A 22,535-nucleotide genomic window follows, 5' to 3' on the forward strand; every position below is an offset into this window, starting at 1 on the left:
GTAGAAAAGTTACTCTCTTTAGTTTGGTTATAAGTGGTGAAAAAATACTACTAAAGTAGCATCACTTATAAATTTCCTTGAGCTGTACAAATTCAGTCTCAATTACTCCCATTCCAGTTCCTTGTCTACTTACTAGGATATTTTTATTGGAGATGTTTTGACTCTAAATCATTGTATTTAGAATTGTGGGCTGAGATGTGTAAAGTGCATAGGGGTAAGTTATCAGTGGTCAAAGAGCTAACTGTCTTTTCTTTGTAGTAGTATGTCATGTGAGTAGAAATAAACAGAGCATGATAGAAAAGAAGGTATTGATGGTGATTCTCTGATGATCAGATGCACTTGAACATCATGAAAAGCTGAAATTAAATACCATCCCCTGACCAATACTGAAATGTTGGTGCTTCTGCAACTTCCCTGAATGTAATTTAAAGGAAAATGCTAGTAGTGACAAAGCATGTTTTGAAGCACAAAGTGAATCTTTATTTATCCTTTTTTAAAGAAAAGGTGAATCAGAAAGCTATTGCAAAGTAGTCTCTGGAGATATCAAAATAATAAACCAGCAGTGAAAACCATTTGTAAGACATCTTTCTGCCTGCCTTACTTTGTGGCTCTGCTCTGCAAAGAGACTTGGTAAGAACTGAGCTTGACAGGCACTGTTTGAGTGATATCTGGGTAAAACTTCTATTAAGAAGATAACACACCTGAGGGACAGGATGCCATCCAGAGGGACCTGAACAAGCTCAAGACATGGGCCTGTGTGAACTTCAGGAGGTTCAACAAGGCCAAGTGCAGGGTCCTGCACCTGGGTCGGGGTAACCCCCAGTATCAATACAGGCTGGAGGATGAAGGGATTGAGAGCAGCCCTGCTGAGAAGGACTTGGGGGTACTGGTGGATTAAAACCTGGACATGTGTACTTGCAGCCCAGAAGGCCAACTGTAACCTGGGCTGCATCCAAAGCAGCATGGCCAGCAGGTCAAGGTAGGTGATTCTGCCCCTCTACTCTGCTCTGGTGAGACCCCGCCTGGAGTCCTGCGTTCAGCTTTGGAGCCCTCAGCACAGGAAAGACATGGACCTGTTGGAGCAGGTCCAGAGGAGGGCCACAAAAGGGAATTTGATAATTTGATCAGAGGGGTGGAACACCTTTTCTGTGAGGACAGGCTGAGAGAGTTGGGGTTGTTGAGCCTGGAGAAGGCTCCAGGGAGACCTTCTTGCAGCCTTCCAGTACTTCAGGGGGGCTTCTAAGAACGATGGGGACAGACTTTTTAGCAGGGCCTGTAGCGATAGGACAAAGGGTAGATTCAGACTGGATATGAGGAAGAAATTTTTCACAATGAGGGTGTTGAAACACTGGCACAGGCTGCCCATAGAAGTGGTAGATGCCCCATGCCTGGCAACATTCAAGGTCAGGTTGGACGGGGCTCTGAGCAATCTGATCTAGTTGAAGATGTCCCTGCTGATTGCACAGGGGCGGTGGACTAGACCTTTGAGGGTCCCTTCCAACCCAAACCATTCTATGATTCTGTGATAATCTAGGAAGCACCTTTCCAGTTCAAAGCCAAAGATTTTGGATTTGACTATTTGGATTTACTGTTACTATTTACTCTTCTTTCAGTGTGGCTTCATGTATTTCATTTCAGTTCAACTACTTGCATGGTTCTGTATATGTAAAACGTTTCCTTTGATGTATAAGGCAAACAAGAATCTTATATCAGTTTGTTGTCCCACAGAAGTAATGATCCTTTGAGGCTGAGAGAATTAACTTCTGCTTTTTCACTGGAGTTCTTAGAAATGGATGGAAAAGTTGTGTGAAATAGTTTTTTACAAGAAAGAAATTTTGCAAAAAGTACTATTTATTTAATGCATAATTGCCTTAACCAGTGGTTATAGATAGTATAGTTCAGTTTCTAAGGGCTTACTCTTTCATTAGCAGAGTGCACTGGTGTACACTCACGTAAGTGTACACTGGTGGCTTAGACTAGGTGTTTTTGCCCTGACACAGGGCCGGAATGTAGTGTTTCTAGGAGAACAGTAGCTTAAAACATAGCTGTATGTAGATAGATCCCAATGAAATTTTACAGTCTTATCCCAAAACGCTCTGTACGTTTCTAAGTCTAACTGACTGGTATGTCTGAATGGACAGCGTGCAAGGAATGTACAGGAATTGTTTGTGCATTTCAGAATTATTTGAAAGGTGAAAGGAATATTTAAAAGGCAGCTCTTTCTGTAAGTTCCCCAATGGATAAATAAGTATGTGATGATTTATGACTTACTGTCCAGTGTTCAGGAGAACCAAAGGAAGAAAGCAGCTTAGTGATAGCAGGTGATCTGGTGAAAGGATGGCATAAAATACCTTATTCAGACCTGTGCTGTGACTTTTCACAGATACTCAGCACAACTTGTTATGGTGCTTAGCCTGCAATTTTCTTGGATAACAAGGAAAAATAGTATTATGAACAATTTCTAGATGTCTAGGCCAGGACGAAAGCATGGGAAGTAATTTTTTTGTTTGTTTTTGCTTTGTTATTATTATTATGGAAATAATACTTTTTCAAGTAAGAAAACCACAGTGATCTACTGAAAGAAAATAGTGTGGAATTGGGAAAAGAAAACTTTACTAATTAGATAGGCTGGATATTTAGTTATTTTTAATTTATTTTTTTACTTTTCCATTCCTAGGTCCTGTGCTTTTGCCCAAGACATAATCATCTATATAAATCTTTTCTTTTTCTGTCTCCTATAATGCCTTTTGCCCCCATCCTCACTGTTTGTAACAGCTAATAAAACTGTCTCCTTCACTTATCTTACTAGCCACTTGCATCACTTTGAAGCTGTCTGCATAGACCTTTCTGCAGGCTTGAGCCTTAATGTAGACTTAGAACCGCAAGTGCAGCAATACTATGTGTCCAAAAGCAGAAGTTGTACATGTACTTTTTGGTACACCTTCAAGAAATTGAATGTATTGTGTTTAAACAAAGTATAAATAACCCTATATGCATTCTTCAGTCATGGGCTTAGGATTCTTTTCTTTTCAGGGGGGAGAGGTGTCAGGGTTTTTTTTGAGGTTAGTAGTTTTACTGTTTTCAGCTTTGTTTGAGTGAAGATAATATTTGCATTTAAAATTTTGCTAGAATAAGGCTATTGGAAGTGTTTGTTTTTACCACAATTGATACCATAATTATTCTCAAAAACTGCCTGAATTTTATTATAGCTAGAGTGCAGCTCATGTATGTTTTATTCTCAAATTGCGCACGGATGCTTATATTTTTACTCTTTTTATTGATGATTTAGGAATGCACTGGAAACAAAATAATTGATCTCACTGTTGAACAGTTTTCAAAGCCAAGAAAATACTGTGCATAATTTGCCTATTAGAGTCATAGTGAAGTTACTTTTTTGTTTTCTGTTTTTCTAATGTAATAGAAATCAATGGTGGAAGAGAAAAACAAGTTTGGTTTCTGAAAATATCAAAACTAGCATTGGCTTTTGCAATTATCCACTCAAAACCATCAGGGAAGAGTTGCAAAGAATACACTGAACACCTTGCCAAAATCGTATCTGAACAAGATTTTGGATGGAAATCGAAAGTTGAAGCGCTGGAAGCTGAAGTTCTTCGATTACGTCAGGAACTTCTTTTGAACAAGATCTGCCCGAGATTCTGCTTGGAAAATGGTAAGTTTCTGAAATAATTTCTGACTATGTTGCAGTAGCAAGGAAACAAACAGCTTTTGTGTTCCCTGCACCATTTCTTGTACCTAGAAAGCTGTACACTGAGGACTCTCGTATCTATTATTCCCAGAGCCCTGATGTAGTAGAACACTTAATTCATTTGTGATGGGACTGAGCTTGAGAATCTGCTGCTTACACAGAACTTACCTTTTGAACCTTCAGAATCAATACGTATCATACAGAATAATTTACAGACAAAATTGTCAATGCAAAGTGTTACTCGGTAACCTTGGAGATTCCGGTTTGTAAGAATATTGATGAACCCTATTTACATTTCTAAGTAAAGACATATTGCATATTTTTTTACCACTTTAAAGATGCTTAAAATCAGAATTTAAGCCTAATGTGTTGAAAGCATGAATCCCTAATGTGTATAATGAGAAGGTTGGGCAGACAAAGGACTGTATGCCTACTATGTCTGTTAATGTATTTAGCCTGTGGATGCTGTCAGTGTTTATGATGACATATGATAAAATATTGTGAATTTGATATTGTAGGATTCAGGAAAGCTGTTAGTTAAAGAATATGAAGAAAAAAAAGAATATGAAAAAAAAGAAAAAAAAGAGTTCAAACTACTGTTTTTCTGACTTGTGCATGTGGAATGAGTCATTCTCACTCTGAGATATCAATGGCACAAGATGAGCTTGGAAATCAGGCAGTGGAGGATGTCTCCGGGCTCTGGGGAGATATTCCTTCTGGGAGATGGAGGTCAAAACGCTCAGGGCTGAAGGGTAGAAACAGTTCACTGTTGAGGGAATCTCCAAAATCAAACCGTCTAGCTAGTTGCTGTATGACTTGAGATTTTTACAAGGTTCCCTGATAGAAAACTCAGTGAGGCTTTACTGGAATGCTTTTGTAGTGAAATGTTAGCTTCTTTATTGCCTTGTGAAAAGATTTCTCGATGCTGACTTTGACTGATAGTAGGGTTGTATTAGACTTCAGCTAGAAGCTCTAATGATTTCTTTTTTTCCTGTAATAGACCTTTCTCTCTAGAGAAGTGATTTAAGGACTATTCACACTTAGTTATTTTTTGTGTGTCTGTTCTCTGCAAACTATTCCAAACATGAAATGTATTTAAGAGTAAAAGTAACTTTCAAGCTGCTGTTTGCAACAGGTGTCTTAATGTTGTAAAGAACTGATTGCATATGATGCATATCATCTGGAGAGATTTATTAACATCTAATGTCTGGAGAGGATATTCTGATTATGGATTAAGCAGAACATATCAAACACTAGAAATGAAATCAATTCATCTGCAACTTCTGTGTTCCAAGTCTTAACTTTTTAAAGATTCTTTACCCCAAGCTGTTGAACTGAGCAATACTGATATCTCACTTGCCAAAGTGAGCTCTTTTAGTTGAGATGGGCAGACAAAAGCAACTGTCCCTGGTGAATAACACCTCTTCCAAAGGATGTTAATTTCCATTGCCATAGTCACAGTGAAGTTTGTTCACAGACCTAAAATGTGGTAAACCTTGTCTTATTTTAGATGTTTACAGCTGCACTAAATTTTCTGTGCTTTCTTCATTATCTGTACAGGGAAATAGCATGCTTACTGTACAGTTCATGGTTCACTTGAGCCATTGCGATATTCACTAATATGGATATGGTGAATTGACCACAAAAGACGTCCCTCTCCATTTGGCTAGCAATAGGCTGACTGGCTTAGAAAAAGTCCCATGATTCCCAAATCTTACTTCAGTAAGCTGTTCTTCATAGATAGCTCTTCATTTTTTATGGTCGCAGCAATCTGTTCAAACATACCTTGGGTAGGTAACCAAGTCTCATTTTTTCAGTCAAACTAAGCTTTAATTTCAGTCTATGTTTAGCTAATGGAATCCTAAATAATGGAGATGAGTGTGTGGTACCTATAATCCTTCTATATTCCTTCAGCTTCACCCTACTAATTTGAAGGATTAGTGTGCAGCTGCTTTTCCCTTCAGATGTTTGTTTATATTTATGTTGATAAACTGCTGATAAACCTTTTGGGCAGAAGACATTTCACCATTTGAAGTATTGATGGGAGTTCACATCAGCTCCACCTGCATCACATGCTGTCCCAGAAAAGTAGGGCATAGTCTTCACCTTCAGTTTCTCTTAACCACTTGCATGTAAAAGAGCAAGAATATGTGGAAAATCTGAACTGTATCATAATTTCTATTTCTTCGTACAGGTTTTCCTTAACTTTGAAAGGACGCTTTTGAGCTCCTGGAGTCTAACTTTGAGACGGCCATTTTTTGTTATATTTCTTTCTTTTTACTGTTTCCTCCCTCCCAAAAACCTTGGCATGACATATGAACTCTTCTGATAATGGATCAATGCATTTGAGTCATATGTTATTTTGGAAAGAAGATGTTTTTCATCAGACAGATAAAATTGCTGAGTGAGCATTCGTGGTTACAGTCACATTGAAGACAAATGCTCAGTCTCTTGTGTTTGAGTAAAGAAAGATTGTTACTGATACCTGATGAGGTATCTGTTGGTGAGATCTGTGCACTCTTCTGGTGATCCAGTAGATGATATGTATTAAGAGCAGAACACCTGTGGTTGGCATTTAAAGGAAGGTGGTTGTAGAAGCAAAGTCAACCAGAAATAGAGGCCACTCTACCACTGACATCTTCTGCTCTGGGAAATAAAAAAAGTCCTCTCTTGTGTGTTGTGCCTGTTTTGAGATTTTTCAAGCCCATGGAGATTAGAAGCTAAAGGGTGGCTACTATTGAGATAGATTCAAGCTCCTTGTACCTTCTTGAGAGGAAAAGTGCTATAAGTGGTGCTCCATCCTGTTCACCTGAAGGCTACTATAGATCCATCAAGCCATTGTGGTTTTTTGTTGATGGTATATTGCCCAAGTTTACTACCTAATATCACACCAGAAAAGTTCTCTTTAGGACCAAGGATAACTGGGCTTGTTCTTAGGGCCAAGTAATCTACAAATACCGTGGATCTTTTCCTCCTCCACTTGTTTATCCAGACTTTTTTTTTGAGTTGGTGTTCTGCTTAATAATGCAACCTCTTGAAAAGCTGAGGGTTTGATTTTTTGGGTTTTTTTTTTTTTTTTTTGCTTGCTTGTGTTCTGCTTAACAACTCCATATAGAAGGAAGAATACCAGGGTTTCACAAAAGCCACCACTGGAAAATCTCATGCAGTAAGAATCAGATCCTGCATTTGTGTCTGCTGCTGCCTATTGGCAGCTGAAGAGTTCAAGTCCTTCAGTAAGGTTCACTTTGCAGCTGTATCTTCACAGCTCTGCATTCTGAGTGTGAGAGCTTTCCTCTCCCGCTGTGACGGTGAGAGACTTCACTGTGAGGTTCAAATTAGACTTCACTGTAAGGCTCAAATTAACAATTTATTTGAACTTCACTTACAGGTCTAATAACAATATATTTGAACTTCACTCACAGGTCCAATACGCCACTAGTGCAGGTTTTTATGAATACAACGGAAGAATGCACTATTGCAATTCTAAACCACAGGCGCACTAGATATTAATACTTTGAACAGAGTGCACTAATCACAATCTTAAAGCATGCCAAATACCATACGTATGTTTCGTAATCACTTACCCTCTCTCAGGTAAGGCCTCTCGATCCCTGGGAAGTTTCCTTGTACAGCGTCCTGCACAAGGGGCGAGAGAATCTCCCACAGGCCAGCTGTATCGTTGGAAAGACGGCACCCCTTTCTGCCCAAACCTTATGGGTTTTATCTCCTGATTTGATGGGTGGGGTAGGACTCGTCTGAGTGGATACATCAACATTTGAAGGTCAATGACATGGATCTTTTTCAAATTAAGGGTCTTTGAAGCTGATAGATTTTTAAACTTTGCATGTTTTCATTTTAAAATGAACATCATATTTGGTGCCAGCAACTAAGCACCATGCAGCTGCTCACTCACTCCCCCTCCCACAGTGGGACCGGGGAGAGAATTAGGAAAAAAAAACCTCGTGGGTTGAGATAAACACAGTTTAATAGGACAGAAAGAGAGAATGAAACAACAATGATAATACCAACAAAGGAATGTACAAGAACAAGTGATCCCCAGTACAGCAATTGCTCACCACCCCGTGATCAACAGCCGGTCCCCGAGCAGCAATTTCCACCCCCCGGCCAACTCCAGTTTATGTACTGGGCATGACGTCGTATGGTATGGAATATCTCTTTGGCCAGCCTGGGTCAGCTGTCCCGGCTGTGTCCCCTCCCAGCTCCCCGTGCACCCCCAGCCTCCTTGCTAGCAGGGCAGCACAAGAAGCTGGACTGTCCTTGACTGCTTAGCAACAACCCAAAACATCAGCACATTATCAACAGTTTCTCATCCCAAATCCAAAACACAGTCTCACACTAGCTTCTGTGAAGAAAACCAGCTCTATCCTGGCTGAAACCAGGACATTGCCGAATAGTGGTGGAATAGTGCTCAGGGCATTTGTTAAGGGGTTACTGAAGGCACCACTCAGGCCTCGGTTCTTACCATGGTGCCTCTGAAACGGGTCTAGCCAGGTGATCCCTTACAGTTGGACATCCCTTACACTCACCTACTGTTTGTATTAATAATAGTAGGTTTCAGAGGCTTCAGGAATGATTAGAGGCTGCCCATGAAGTTTTATTTCCCTGACGTGAGAAATTTGTGAGCTCTTTGAAGCTGTGATGCCTGTTTTCTTTCTCCACATAAAGTTGCGCACAGTATGGATGCACAAGCACATGAAGGAGAAAGAACGAAGTATCTATTTTTAAAGATATGTTGTCTAAATTATTTATGTCCCACTTGACTAGTTCTTTGTCCTCAGAGACCCTAAAATAAAGTTTGCGTTTCCTTGCTAAGGGGGAGGAGCATGCTTTGCTACAGGTAAACTGTTTGGGAGTATGAGTTGTTACAGTTTAATGTATTGTTTATAAAATTGCTGTGGTATATATTCACTGACTGTGATGTGTCTGGAAGTTCCTTATTTGATTTAATGTGCAGCTGTCTTTCTGAACACATAAACACTGGTATTCCTTTTACATGGTGCTGATTTTGGCTGTACGTCAGCCATCCAGGGAGGAGGAGAAGCAAATCTTTTTGTAATTGTCTGTTCATTATTTTTCATCTTGCCAGTATTGTCCTGACAACTATGCCCATGGGTAGAAAAAAAATCAAATTTCGTATTAAGCAAAGTTTCTTACCTCTCTTTGATTCAGATTGAAATTTCACAGAGGAGGAGAGAAACTCATTGGTGTTATTCCAAGAGTAAGAATATAAAATACTTGAGCATTCTGTTGTCACTTTGCTTTGGAGCTACATGAAAAGACAAAGGGTCTAACAAAGCATTGATGAATTGATAGATTAATGGATTGAAGCACCTGTCGTCTAAGACAAATTCCTTAGCTGTTATCAGCTCATCAAATCTACAATCATATTGTTTCTTGGCAGCCTCTGTTAAAGAGATTTGAAAAGCCTGCAGCTGTTACTCCAACCTAAGAAGGTAAAAATACAATCCTCTAGCCTTTTTTGCCAAGTATGTATTTCAGGAATGACAATTTAGAGGATAGATGTTTATTGCCTTAGTTGCTTTAGGCCAATACTCTTGAAGGGTTCCAAATCAGTTATCCAGGGTATATTTTTAGCTAAACTTGTATTGAGTATGTATTCTGTCTTCCTTAGCTCCATGTTCAATCTTGGTTCATGTTATTCCCTTCTTATGCAGTGGATAGGAATTTACTAAACTGCTTGATCCTCTAATTAAAAAAAAAAAAAAAAATCAGATTTCCCCCCCTGCTTTTTTAGGCTTAGTTTATTCTTCCTTTTATAGATCATTTAAAGTAGAACTTCATCTGCTATGCCCTGAAGTCCCCTCTTGTGTTCTTAGCCTCCACAGTAGCATATGGCTGCCAGCCCATCCTACCAGAGAGTGTCTGTGTCTGAACTCTGAGTCAGAATGTGATTAACATGGATGTCTGATTTTTAACTGTCCTAAGGCTGTGTTTGACTTTTCAGGATACTGTCCCTTAAACTCTGTTTCCTGTGTCAAGGCATTTGAAGCAACTTGTACCTCTTTAGGGAAAAGGAGCCAGAGACAAAAAAAAAATTTTACATCTCCTTCTTCACTCCTTAGCTTAGAGTGTTTCTTGAGGCATTTAGTTGTACCTGTGGAAAAAGGGAGTGATTTCCTTTGTAGATCAGTGTGAATGTAGACTCTTCAGTCTCCTTTCTCCTTGCTGGATGCTCAGACTTGCTGCAAAAGCAGAAGCATATAGAATTGAAACCAACCAGTGTATCAGATGGAGTAAAACTGATTATAAAATGATACACAACTCCAGTTTACCAGCAGCCTTGTTTTAGGCCACAGAATTCAGCAACCTTTTCCTTTTCCACTTCCCTGTAAGTCATGGCTTGTGTGTTTCTTGCTCAGTAGGGAGAGGCAGAAGCTCAGGTGCTCAACTTAAAGCTGCAACATTTCCTCAGTAGGCAAAGGAGGGATCAGGTAAGTCCTACTTTGATGAGAGCAGAAAAAGTGATAGCCAGTCAAAATCTCTTCTGAATAATTTGATTTGAAACCTCTGAAAGGGAAAAACTCTCCTCCATGACTTAAATAACTTGTGATGTTTCCTCTGACTGCTTACATTAAAAGAAGCAGTAGGGGAACATAATTGAAAATAGATTTTTTTTTTAAAGCTCATTTTCAGAGAGAAACCAATCAGATTAATTCAGAAAAATCAGACAAAAACGTATGCCAATTCCTCAGTGATTCTGTTGTCTGCAGCCTCGTAAAGGAATCTTTCTCATTAGTGCAGGGAGCAGAAGTCCAAATCAGACTGAATAATAATGATAAAAACATACTAGTCTATTAGGAGAAATTACTTCCCTCCTCAGAAAGAAGTTGAAATGGTGTGAGATGTTTACAGCTGGCCTGAATAGCACTTATCAAGGATTTTAATTCCTATGGCATGGTAGTAAGTAGAGGAATATAGACTAGAATTTCCAAGTTACCATAGTGTGTTTATGTAAAAGCTCTTTCTTCAGGTCAGTATGTTTGAATGAGCTGCTGTTATAGATTGCTATGTCCTGTCACCACATTTTCCCCCTTGGTATTTGGCAGGAAGCAAAGAATGCAAAACAACAACAGTTGCAGAGAATTGTCAGCCTCTGAGGGGTATCTTTGGCTTCTTTCTTTTTCTAGCTTCCTTTTTCCAAGGTGAGAGGATTCCCCATTGGGCAGCAGTCAACACTTAGTTGGATGTTGCCACAGAAAACAGATCTGATTATTTTTGTCTGGTGCTTAGGGATGTGATGTTTCTGCATGGAGATTGTACCTCCCTTCATCTGCCCTCACCTTATTCCCCCAACCTGAAAAGGTGGCCTTCTCTCCATACAGATCCATAAGGGCAGCCCAGTCTAACTAAGTTTCGTCTCAGCATTTTCTGTAAGGTATGATGGTGTCAGACAGACAGTACTTCAAAAATGAGCTGTCATTTTGACATCTTAAGTGTACTAGTGTACTCCCATGCTTCTACCTGTGGTACTAATGCAAGTAGGCAGCATTGCAAGTAATGTCTCACAACATAAAAAGTATCTTATTTTTTAGGAGGGGAGCAGGGAATTGAGAACAGATATGCGAGATGACAAAAATGGAGTTAAAATGTGTTTATCACAGATTTATGGGAATGTGGCTTTTGGAATATGATGATGAGATAAATCTGTTCCCCATAACTGTAGTGACACAATGGGGAACTTTATGAAAGCTGAGGCCTTTTCAGGATAATTAAATAAGTTAATTTGCAATCTGGAAAAAGCACCAGCTGGAGTGTAATGATTCATTGAAATCTCAGAGTACTGCTCCTTCCATGGATAGCAGGTCTGTTTTGGTTGTGGAAACTTTCTTCCTTTGAAAACAGATGCTGTCTGTCTTATCAGATGGCATTGCTACAGCTGTTCTAAGCACATACATGGGGCTAAGGGACCCAAGAAGCATCCTTTTCTTTCTAGGTTTCTGTACAAGGAACCCATTCAGAGTCAAAACCAACCCAATTGTCCCAACAAGAGAAAGGGTTTGTTATTATTTTATAAATTCCCTGTATAGATCAAGTTCCTATAAACATGCATAGTGATTTTTGTGAATAAGGTTCATAAAAGCAAGTGGGATTTATCATATAGTATAGATTAATTTCCTTTCTTCTGGGTAACAGAATGATAGTTTTGGGGAAAGCTAAATGTGTAAGTTTGTTAAATGTATGATGTATAAGCATGTTAAAAACTAGTTAAGAAGCATGGACGTGGCAATTAGGATCCTCTTGCCCATAAGTCTACTGTGGGGAGATAAGGAGCAGTCAAATTTTTCTCTGGAAATACAGAATCACAGAATGGTTGAGGTAGGAAGGGACCACAGGAGGTCATCTTGTCCAACCCCTTTGTCAGGCATGGCTACCTAGAGCCAGTTGTGCAGGACCATGTCCAGACAGCTTCTGATTATCTCTAAGAATGGGATTCCACAACCTCTTTGGGCAACCTTAACCTAATTCAAACTTGGATTTGAGTTCGTCAAGCAGATGTTTGTTTGTGGGCTTCTGGGTATATAAGCACAAAAGCCAAATATTTTTACCATGCTGTATTCAAGAAAAGAGGCGTTTTTAGGAATGCACACTGTAGCTGCTTTCCTAGGGACTCCACCTCATTTCAGCCTTCAGCTCATTACAGTTGCTCCCAGATCACTGTTGTCTGCATTGACTGATACTTCTTGTCTCTTAACGAAGCTCAGTTTGTTTGATGATGCAAAGCATTTTCAATAAGACAGGATTTCCAGTTCAGTACTAACAGTTCAAACAGCTAGTCTTCACAGCTAACATTAATTCACTTAATATCTTGAAATATCCCCTATCTAGCTTAGAACTCAGATTTCAGTCATCTCATTGAGATGGTCATTATTATAAAGCATATGTTAGATCTTTTGTTGTAGAAGGTGCTTCATGAGCATTAACTGACCCAAGTTTGTATGTTTGTCACCTGATTATTGATCCTTCCATATCTTTGCTGCAAGGATTCTTTATTTGACTTGAACTATGGAAGATTTGTGCTGTCTTCTGCAGTAATCCCCTAAAAATGAATGTTTATACCCTCAAAATCCTTCGCAGTTCTTAAAGCATGTAAACATTTAGAATTCAGAATGTAAGCAAAATCCCTAACAAATTGAAGTATATGCTTCTAAGTCTTCCAACAAACATTTAAATCCTGGCATTTAACAATTAATTTGAGAATTTTAGATACTTGGTCCTATATTAATTTCTGTGAAATTATTCCTAAATGGGACAAAGTATGTCAGCATGAAATACCTTAGCTTTAAACAGAACAGCTTTCTTTTGCAAGCTGATTATAAAAAAAGCATGGAAATGCAGAAGCAAAGTGTTGGATACACGGCTTCTAAAATGTCATCATTTGGAGAATCCACGAAGCTTTTTATTATTGTTTCATTATTTTTTCAAAATGTTCAAATATGTGAGACAGTATTTCTGTGCTTTGATATATACAGAAGTTTGGCTTGGTTCCAGATCAGGGCAACAGTGGTGTGCTAAACACATAGAAGTTCATGAGGGAGGAGACAGGTGTTTTTTCTCAAGCAGCCAGCTTGGTTAGTAATGAAAACAGCAGAATAGAGACAGGCTTACAAATGAAGAAAAGGTAAAGAAAACAGTTAATATGTGTGAGGAGATTTTTTTTTTTCTTTTTAAAGAAGAGAATAAACTTGATTCATGGAAAGTGCACTTGTAACAAACAAATCAATGAAGATTAAACTAAGAATAACAGAGTCCTGAAAAATGCAGAAGTGGAGAAGTGAACACAATAGGATGAAAATATGAATAGTTTCACAGAAGTTTTCATGTCCTTTTAGAAGTGGTGTGGTTTAGCCCCAGCCAGCAATTAAGCACCACACAGCCGCTCTCTCACTCCCCCGCCGGGGTGGGATGGGGGAGAGAATCGGAAAAAACTTGTGGGTTGAGATAAAAACAGTTTAATAGGACAGCAAGAGAGGAGGAAACAACAATGATGATGATAATAATACTGACAAAGGAATGTACAAGCACAGGTGGTGCCCAATGCAGCAGTTGAGCTACATTTGCTATAGAGAGGACAAACTTGTCAGAATATTTTGACTTTCCTTTTGAAGACAGTTATTAAGCCACTAAGGTATCAGACTCCAGTCCCTAAAACGGCTAATTCAAAACTAATCATCAAAAAGTATTTTTAAATAGAAAGTGTGTTTGCATTGTCTTCAGTTTTGTTATTAAGAAGAACTAAGGATGGGAAACATTTCTTATCTTGCATATGTCTTAGCCTTAAGCTACTTCTACACATCACAGTAAGTCAAAGCAACTATCTGAAATTCTAAGCATCATACACTTAGGAGGTAATCCAGACTTCTCGTTTTGGAAAAAAACAAAACACCCCCCCCCCCCCAAACACAAACCCCACGCTATTCTCATGTTTTCGTGTTAACACATAATAATTCTTGTGTTACTGAAAATATATGTGATCATTTGTTAGTGACGGTATTGGACGATACTTGTAAGATAGCATTGTATTAGGTGTTCATTAAAAATATTTGTCCCTTCCTGCACTGAAAAACATGCTCAGTGTGCTTATCAAATCTAAGGCCAAATTCTGACATGTTTTATGCAATGTAAATATTTAATAGGATCACTGGTGCCATTTATGCATAAGGAATTGCATCTACATGAATTCTGAAGTACATGTTTAGGAGTGCATTATATTTTTAAGGTTCTAATACAGTGAAATTTCAGCTTAAAATTAAAACCAGTTGGACTACTATAGACTGGAAAATGCTCGTAAAGTCAATACTATCACGTCACATTGCAGGACATGCACCACCCTTAATAAACTTGCAATGTTTTAAGATTTAAATAGATTCTAATTAATTACTAGGGAAAATAGCTTGTTTTGGTTTATTTTTTTAAATGTCTTTAATAACGTCTTTAATGTTTTAATGTTAAACACATTAATAAGTGATGAGTGATGGATGTTTCCATCAAAAAGGTTTATACAATAGGGTCATCAAGAGAAATTATCCGAAAAGATTGTAGAGGAAAATGGTAGCAAGAGCTATTGCTTCAAGGTTATGAATAGTCATTCAATTTCTACTAGTAACATAATAAATTATCTCTTCCACCTGTGAGTATTCCATCTGAAAAATGTACCTCTAACCAAAGTAAGGAATGAAAGAAGCTCCAGAAATACTGGGCCTAAAGTTCCTTGGCTTCCACACCAGAGATGCTGAAACTAACAGCGGAGGAATACAACAGGTGGCGACAGTGGTCCAGAATGTGACAGTTAGAGGTAATGATATGTTCTGCATACTGTGAATATATTTTTTGTGTCTGTATTTAATTCAGATGCCTGACAACCTGCTTCATAATGAAATCCCACTTTGTAGCAGAAATGAAATTTGACTCTTATCCAGCAGAATCTAAACTTTCTGTTAATATATTGGGCCCCTCACTACAAGACAGACACTGAGTTGCTGGAGCATGTCCAGAGAAGGCCAGCGAAGCTGGTGAAGGGTCTAGAGCACAACTCTTATGAGGAGCGGCTGAGGGAACTGGGGTGGTTTGGTCTGGAGGAGGCTGAGGGGAGACGTTATCACTCTCTACAACTACCTGAAAGAGGGTTGTGGCGAGGTGGGTGTTGGTCTCTTCTCCCAAGTAACCAGCGATAGGACGAGAGGAAATGGCCTCAAGTTGTGCCAGGGGAGCTTTAGACTAGAAATTAGGAAGAATTTCTTTACTGAGAGGGTGGTCAAACATTGGAACAGGCTGCCCAAGGAGATGGTGGAGTCACCATCACTAGAAGTATTCAAAAAACATGTATATGTGGCACTGCAGGACATGGTTTAGTGGGCATGGTGGTGCTGGATTAATGGTTGGACTTGATGATCTTAAAGGTCTTTTCTAACCTTAACGATTCTGTGATTCTGTGAATTGCTCACCACCTGGTGATCGATAGCCTTTCCCCGAGCAGTGATTTCCCCCCACCCCGGGTCAACTCCAGTTTCTATACTGAGCATGATGTTATATGGTATGGAATATCCCTTTGGCCAGCCTGGGTCAGCTGTCCTGCTGTGCCCCCTCCCAGCTTCTTTTGCACTTCCTTGCTGGCAGAGCGTGGGAATCTGAAAAGTCCTTGACTTAGTTGTTGTGAAGTAGTGGTAGTGCTTATACTAAAAACTTCAGTGTGTTATCAACATTATTCTCATACCAACTCCAAAGCACAGCACTATACCAGCTATTGGGAAAAAACAACAACTCCATCCCAGCTGAAACCAGGACAAGAAGGTATTGACTGAGCACCTACTTGGAAAGCAGAATGGAGTACCATCAAAGGTTTCTAAGATCATTTCATTTTTAATTGTCCTTTTTTTTTTTTTTAGACATGGAACTGAGCCTGTCAATTGTAACTGAGTTTTAAGAGAGCTTATTAGCTATGTCTGGTGTCATTGGTTTTGATTTTTCAAATTGTAATCCTTGTGTGTTCTCACAAAGTGAGAGAATATACACAATGCCTAATGCTTGAAATGGAAGTAATTTTTTCAATGAAAATTTCAAGAATTTAAATAATCTCTTCACGTTGTTTCTTTTATCTGCCACCTTCAAGCCCATTTTCTGTTCTGCAATCCCTGTTGGTGGTGTAACTTGCAGGTATATTAAGTTTTTCAAAAGACTTGAAGGCCGTTTTATGATTCCACAGAAATTTCATCACTTGAGGACCCTGCTTCAGTTCTTAAATTTTGAACTACATATGGCATGTGGCCTTCCTCATTCAGACACTCTGGTGTGTGGCAGCCAGTAGCGCAGGTATCTGAGAAAGCATCTTCCACCACTGCTGCTCCCGCTACATGGATATTACAAATGCTGCCTCTCTTACTCTGTGTTGGGTAGGACTACAAGCTGCGTCGTTCCCTTGTCTCTTCACAGCTCTGAGAATCCTTATGACCATACTGCTTGCAACAGGCACTTGGGAGACAAAAGGTGTTTTCCTGTCCTGATGAAGCAACTGGCTCTTTCTCCTCCTTTTCTTGTCCCTGAATTGAGTCTTGGTGTCTGTATTAAGGTTACTATTCAGAAGTGACAGAATTCATTTGGGAGATGGGGTGGACTTTGCTGTTTGACAGAGCTCTGCTTCCTCAGGACTAGCTGAAGACTCCCCATTCTCTAATCATAAGAATGATTGGCATCCCACTCCCCTGATAAAAGCCTCTGTGTTCTGTGGTCCCACAGCAGTGTGTGGATTTGAGAGTTCTTACACTTCATGGAAGGGCCTACAAACCGTGCTTACATACTGTATGCAGCATGCGAGTCACCCCCTTGTCCCTTGAATGACTGCTGATTTTCAGGCCAGATGCTTTCTGCGTGGTGGATATGTGTAGAGGGATGCCAGGTCTTCAGCCTTTGCACCACAAGGCTGTTCTTGTGATCATATCTTGCTTTGTTTGCAGAGCACAGTATGCTTCAGCTCAGGATCTTCATGTAGTAAGGAACTAATGTCCTAAACAGGAATTAGGAGTTTAAATATTTCCTGAATCTGATGTGATGTATTTAAGGAGGCTATAAAATTGCTCATGACCAGGTATTTCATTACCTATCTAAAGGCATTGTACAATTCTGTGGTTAGTTTATAATGTGCACTGACTTATTGTATTTCTTGTTCCAGTGTATTAAATATGATTGTTAGTGTGAGGCAGGCTTAATGCTATTCCTTTTTTTTTTTTTGTACTTGATAACCACATGGTATGGACATCAAGACTGCTTTCTTATTTAAATAGTAGGTAAGTACAAAGTGATTAGTTTACCTTCCTTCAAGAATTAAAGAAATTATAAGCTGTTTCTAGACATTTTGAGGGAAATAATGAGTATTTCCTGGTGGGTGATTTTTTAATTTTTTTTTTTTTAAAGTTAACTTCCACCTCCTCCCCAAATAACTAGAACATATCAATGACTCAACATTTTTAAAGCATTTTCTATTATTTGTTGAACTGGAAATATGCTGCTTTTGGGGACGTACTATAACGGGGTTTTCTGGAAGCTCATCATGGGACAGGATTTTGATACCTCAACCTAAGCACAAATGCAACACTGTCTCCTACTGGTAGGAGTGTTTCCTTGTATATGGCAGAGCTCTGCTATGCTGCTAACAGTTTTATTTGGGTATGGTCTTAAGTTTGGTTCCTACGGATATTGTGGTATTATTCCTTTCTTCTCTTTCCTTCTCCTTTTTTTCACCTCTGATATTTTTTTCCCTTCAACAAGAGAGTCATCAAAATACGTTTTTGGGTTTTTTTTGCATATAGTTCTTGTTTTGCTTCTTTGACTCCTGGTGCTACATCCTCATGAGCAATTTTCATATTTACCTATGGGATTAATGATTAAAAACAGGAACAAAATATCCACATAAGGAAATTCACAGTAGATGGATTCCGTAGAAGGACTTACTTTCCTTCAGCAGAACCAAAAATGACTTTCAGTTTTTTTTCTTCTAGAATGTTTTTTGCTCAAAAAAGCATTGAAAGATTGATGCCTGGTTTTGTTAGTCAGACCACGGAAGGTGTGCTTTACTTCTTTGCTTGCTTTCCAAGTTTGAGTATGCAGGGCATTTGGGAACAGTGTTAATATATAAAATGCTAGGCTGGCCTTACAAGCCTTACTTTTCCTACCTCCTGGAAATATCAGTTGATTGCCCTGCAGTTAGCCCTTTCATTGTGAGTCAGTTGGTACCAATCCTCTTCAATTTTGAGTATGTCTGAATGTTAACGGTATGAAACTCAGCAATAAATAAATAAACCATGTTTCCAGTTTACTGGAATAATAATACCAACCATTGGATGATCTGGTATGTTTCCAGAGACTGAAGTAATGGTCATAATTGTACTTGAAATTGTATATTTAATGAAGTCTGTATAAACATTTTTGAGTAGTGTTTCATTAGTGTACGGGAGATTGTAGATTGCTGCCTGGTGATGTTTCCTGTGTTTAAAATGATTTTTTTTTTACCTTGCCATGAAATATAACATTTATTTCTCATCAGGCCAAACCATCTATAAAATGTTTTTATTCATTTAAGAATATAAACGCAAAAGAGTATGGTATTGCTTTGGATTCTTGTGGAAAATATGAACAGTATATCCATGTTTTTTTAACAGTGGGAAGAGAAGCAGTTTGGCTGTGGCCCAGTAAGCAGGGCATAGCCAGGAGTTGGTCAGATGAGGTTCTAGCCTTGCCTTGTGGTGCTGAGATGTTTACGTGTGTTGGTCTTCCCCATCACTGCTCTAATGTCTCTGGCTTGTTTTGACTGTAATCTTTTGGCATAGGTAGCATGTAGCAGACAAGGAGTCTTGTCACGTAGTACTGAGTTTAGGCCCAGAGGCACTGATTTAAATGTATCTAATGTGTGAAATAGGATGAAAGAGATTCTAGAATGGTGTACAAAAATAATTTAATACTGTGAATGCAATGCATACCTTCTGTAATGTCGTCTGTGTGTCTTTGAAGAAGACAGTATAAGAGATAGGTGATGACCAGAGAATTTTTTTATTCTGAATGTTTTTCTTTGTTAAATAATAAGCAGCTCAAGTGTCATGTTCCGTTCAACTTTGTTAGACTTCCTTACCTGACCAAGAACACAAGTAAAGGAGATCTTATTTGACGCATTTATAGTAACACACCTTCACTGTCTTTTAAAAGTAGTCTGAGTTCTTGAGAACAAAAATAGTGAAAATGTTTGGAGGGCCAGAAACTTACATGCATTTCCTTCCCTGGAAATTAATGAGAGTATAGATGACCACTTAAATTGTTCGTATGATGTCTGTATAAATGAAATGTGTGAAAACTTAAAACCATTGTGAATTTTAAACTCAGAACGGCTGGTCATATTACTATGAGAATAAAAACTTGTTCACAAATAGACACTACCTTCTGAAAATTTTGACTTTAATTTTAAAATGTCACCTTCTTTCACAGCTAAATTCTAGTCTGAGGAAGTTCTTGGGGAGTGAGCATACATATGTGTTATGTGATTTTTGTATGGAAGCAAAAGGAGAAAGGAAATATGACACTTTCTCTATAAACATGTATTTAAGTATTACAGAAACATAACTTTCACATTGGTGTTTCAGGAAAACCAGATGCCTCTGCCAAAACTCTTCTGGATCAGGAATGTATAAACCCTATGAGTTACTCAAGCCAGCTAGAAGACTCTGGATGTGATGTGTCTAATGACTATGCATTCGATTCTTTAGGCATAGCTTCTGATTTTCACCAATACGAGCATAATGTTGACACTTCTAAACGTTGGTTGGAAAGAGTTCCCCCATTGAATCTTTGCTGTACTAGCAAGGAAGAATCTCTGACTGCTCCAGTGCAGTTTTTGCAACATCTGCTTGAAATAAGAAAACTGTCAGAAGGAGGAATTCTTCAAGCAGACTTCACAGAGCTTGAGAATGATTCTTTCACTGTATGCAATTCAGTGTCTCAGTTGCTTGATGGACTGACTGTTTTTTACAACAGTCCTAAATTTCCAGTTTCAAATTTTCTTTCTGAAGCAGTTTGTGTTTTGACCAGTTTAATAACTGATAATAAATTATCTAATCATGTTTTGAAGAAGTGTTTCAAGAAGCTGGAAGAATTTAAGAAAAATCTAATTCAGATTATTTTAAGAAACAGCAGTGTCAATAGAGTAAGTATAAAACATCTTCCATTTTTCCTACACAATTTGTATACCATACTGTAATATTCTCCTGCTTTTATGTGCTTTTAAAAGTATTAGTTTGTCTTACTAGATTTTGAAGAGTACTTCTCAGATTTTTGAATTGTTATTTTTTGTGATACAGACAATAAATACTCTAAAGCATTTGAAAAAGTTCTTGCTCATGCATGCAAGTTCTTCTAGTCCATTCCTGAGTATAGGACTTTTAATCTGCCTTTTTAACAGTTTTTAAAACAACTTTATAGAAAATATGAGACAAAACCACTTTGTTTGTCTTGCTATATGAAGATATAGTGTAGATATTCACAAAGTAGTGACTATACAATTTTTTATTCTTTCTTGTGCACCTAGCTTAATAGCTTGGTTTGCTTCAGAAGATCTCCGTCAGTCTAGACATTTGCAAATTTGTTTAAAAAATAAATCAGCAAATGAGTGAAGAATTCAGAAGTGGCATGTACCCAGCACAAACAGCAAATAGGACTGAGCTGCATTTTGTCTGTATTCATAATTTTTCATTGTTCCATGCTTCATCTTGTTAGTTACCTCATTCAGCTGAAATATCCCTAGTCTGTCTTCACAAGACTTCCCATAAGTAATGAATTCCATTGTCTGTCTTAGGATTTTTGGTTTTTATTCCATCTTTTAGAGTTACTTGGAACACGCATGATGGTGGGATTGTTTGAACTTAGACGTACCGATTTAGTGTCCGTATGTGTGTAACTACACTACCATTATAGTAAATGAACATCATATCCCTCTAATCTGTGGAGCCTAAAGAATGCTGACCAGGTACTAGGTCCCTATTTTAGGATGAGCTCTAGAGTTGGGTTTAGCAAAATCAGAGTCTAGACATCTGCTATACCTGTGGACAGATGTACCTATTTGTCTTAATTTAAAATGAGTCCCACTCATTGTGTATTGTGTATTTTATCGCAGAATGTAAATATCAAACAAATATCATTATCAAACTAGGGGAGAAGGGGCATATGCCTGTATTTTGGTTAGATGTAGGAAAACAAAAGCATTCAGAAGGAAAACTTCATATACTGAAGATTTTCCAGGACTAGAGCCTTGTGTCTCTAATACCAGGGTGCCTTATATTTCAGTGTCACCATGGTGTGATACTTTAGTTTTTAATTAGAGGTGTCCCTAGCCAGTGTTTTGAAAGGATGTGAGCATACATACCATTTGTGTGGTATTAGGAATAGAGTAATGCAGGTGTGACTCCTTTTATTTTTTGTGTGATTACAGGATACAGAACAAAGAAAACTTGAGCAGGCACTCAGTAAGGACTTCTTCATATTTGATGATGTCCAGTGATTCCACCTGTTCCCCCCCTCTATCTGAATGGGAAGTTAATAAATAATTAAAGTTAATTGTAGGAGCGCAACCAAGAGGTTATCCAGAGAGGGATTACTTGGTGATTGGAGGAACCTGGGAAGAGTACAGAAAGAAAAGCAAAGTTTAAGTGAGAGGTGTTACATCTTAAATGAGAGAAAATACCCTCATAGATTAAGGACGTTTCAAGTCTGCAAAGTGCTTTAAGAAATTCAGGAAGGAGGTAGTATGTCTACATAATTTGCAAGTGGCACCTTTTCTCTGAATAACTTCTCTGAAACAGATGGATTTTTATGAGATGTTTTATATCTTGCTTCCACCAAAATATTGACTTAATAGTCATTCCTATCGGCAGCCTTTACTTCAATCAAACAGACTCAAAGAGTTTAAAAATTGTATAAACCAATTCTTAAGGAATAATCGTGATAGCTTCCATATTTCTGGGAAAAAAGGGGAAATCTGTGTAGTAATTGAGATATTTATAAAGATTTATTGAAAAATTCTTTTTAGAGGTTTGTTTTTCTTTAAATTGAATTGAATATGGAAATAAATATGTAGAATTCGGAATTAGTAGAGGAATTTGTATAACTAATTCTTCATGTGCTGTGTACCAGAATATCTCCCAGGGACACTTTATGCTTCAGTTTTAATCATCAATGTTTACTCAAGTGGTGATTGAAATATCAAGATTATAGGTTTAAAATAAAATTACCATTAATTATGAGCTGTCATCTGGAA

General features: G+C 38.3%; 1 protein-coding gene across 1 annotated transcript in view; it reads left to right on the forward strand.

Annotated features, from left to right (window-relative positions):
- Positions 1–3,421: 3,421 nt before the first annotated feature.
- MEI4 (meiosis-specific 4 homolog (S. cerevisiae)) overlaps positions 3,422–22,535 on the forward strand; it is a gene marked incomplete at both ends in the record, with an annotated part of 31,568 nt that continues 12,454 nt past the window's right edge. The window contains 2 exons of the mRNA XM_010285843.1: positions 3,422–3,670; positions 19,870–20,429. Coding sequence (XP_010284145.1) covers positions 3,422–3,670; positions 19,870–20,429 — 809 coding nt within the window. The remainder of the gene's footprint in view (positions 3,671–19,869; positions 20,430–22,535) is intronic.

The sequence above is a fragment of the Phaethon lepturus genome, unplaced genomic scaffold (assembly GCF_000687285.1).
Source record: "Phaethon lepturus isolate BGI_N335 unplaced genomic scaffold, ASM68728v1 scaffold10754, whole genome shotgun sequence".
Taxonomy (NCBI): Eukaryota; Metazoa; Chordata; class Aves; order Phaethontiformes; family Phaethontidae; genus Phaethon; species Phaethon lepturus.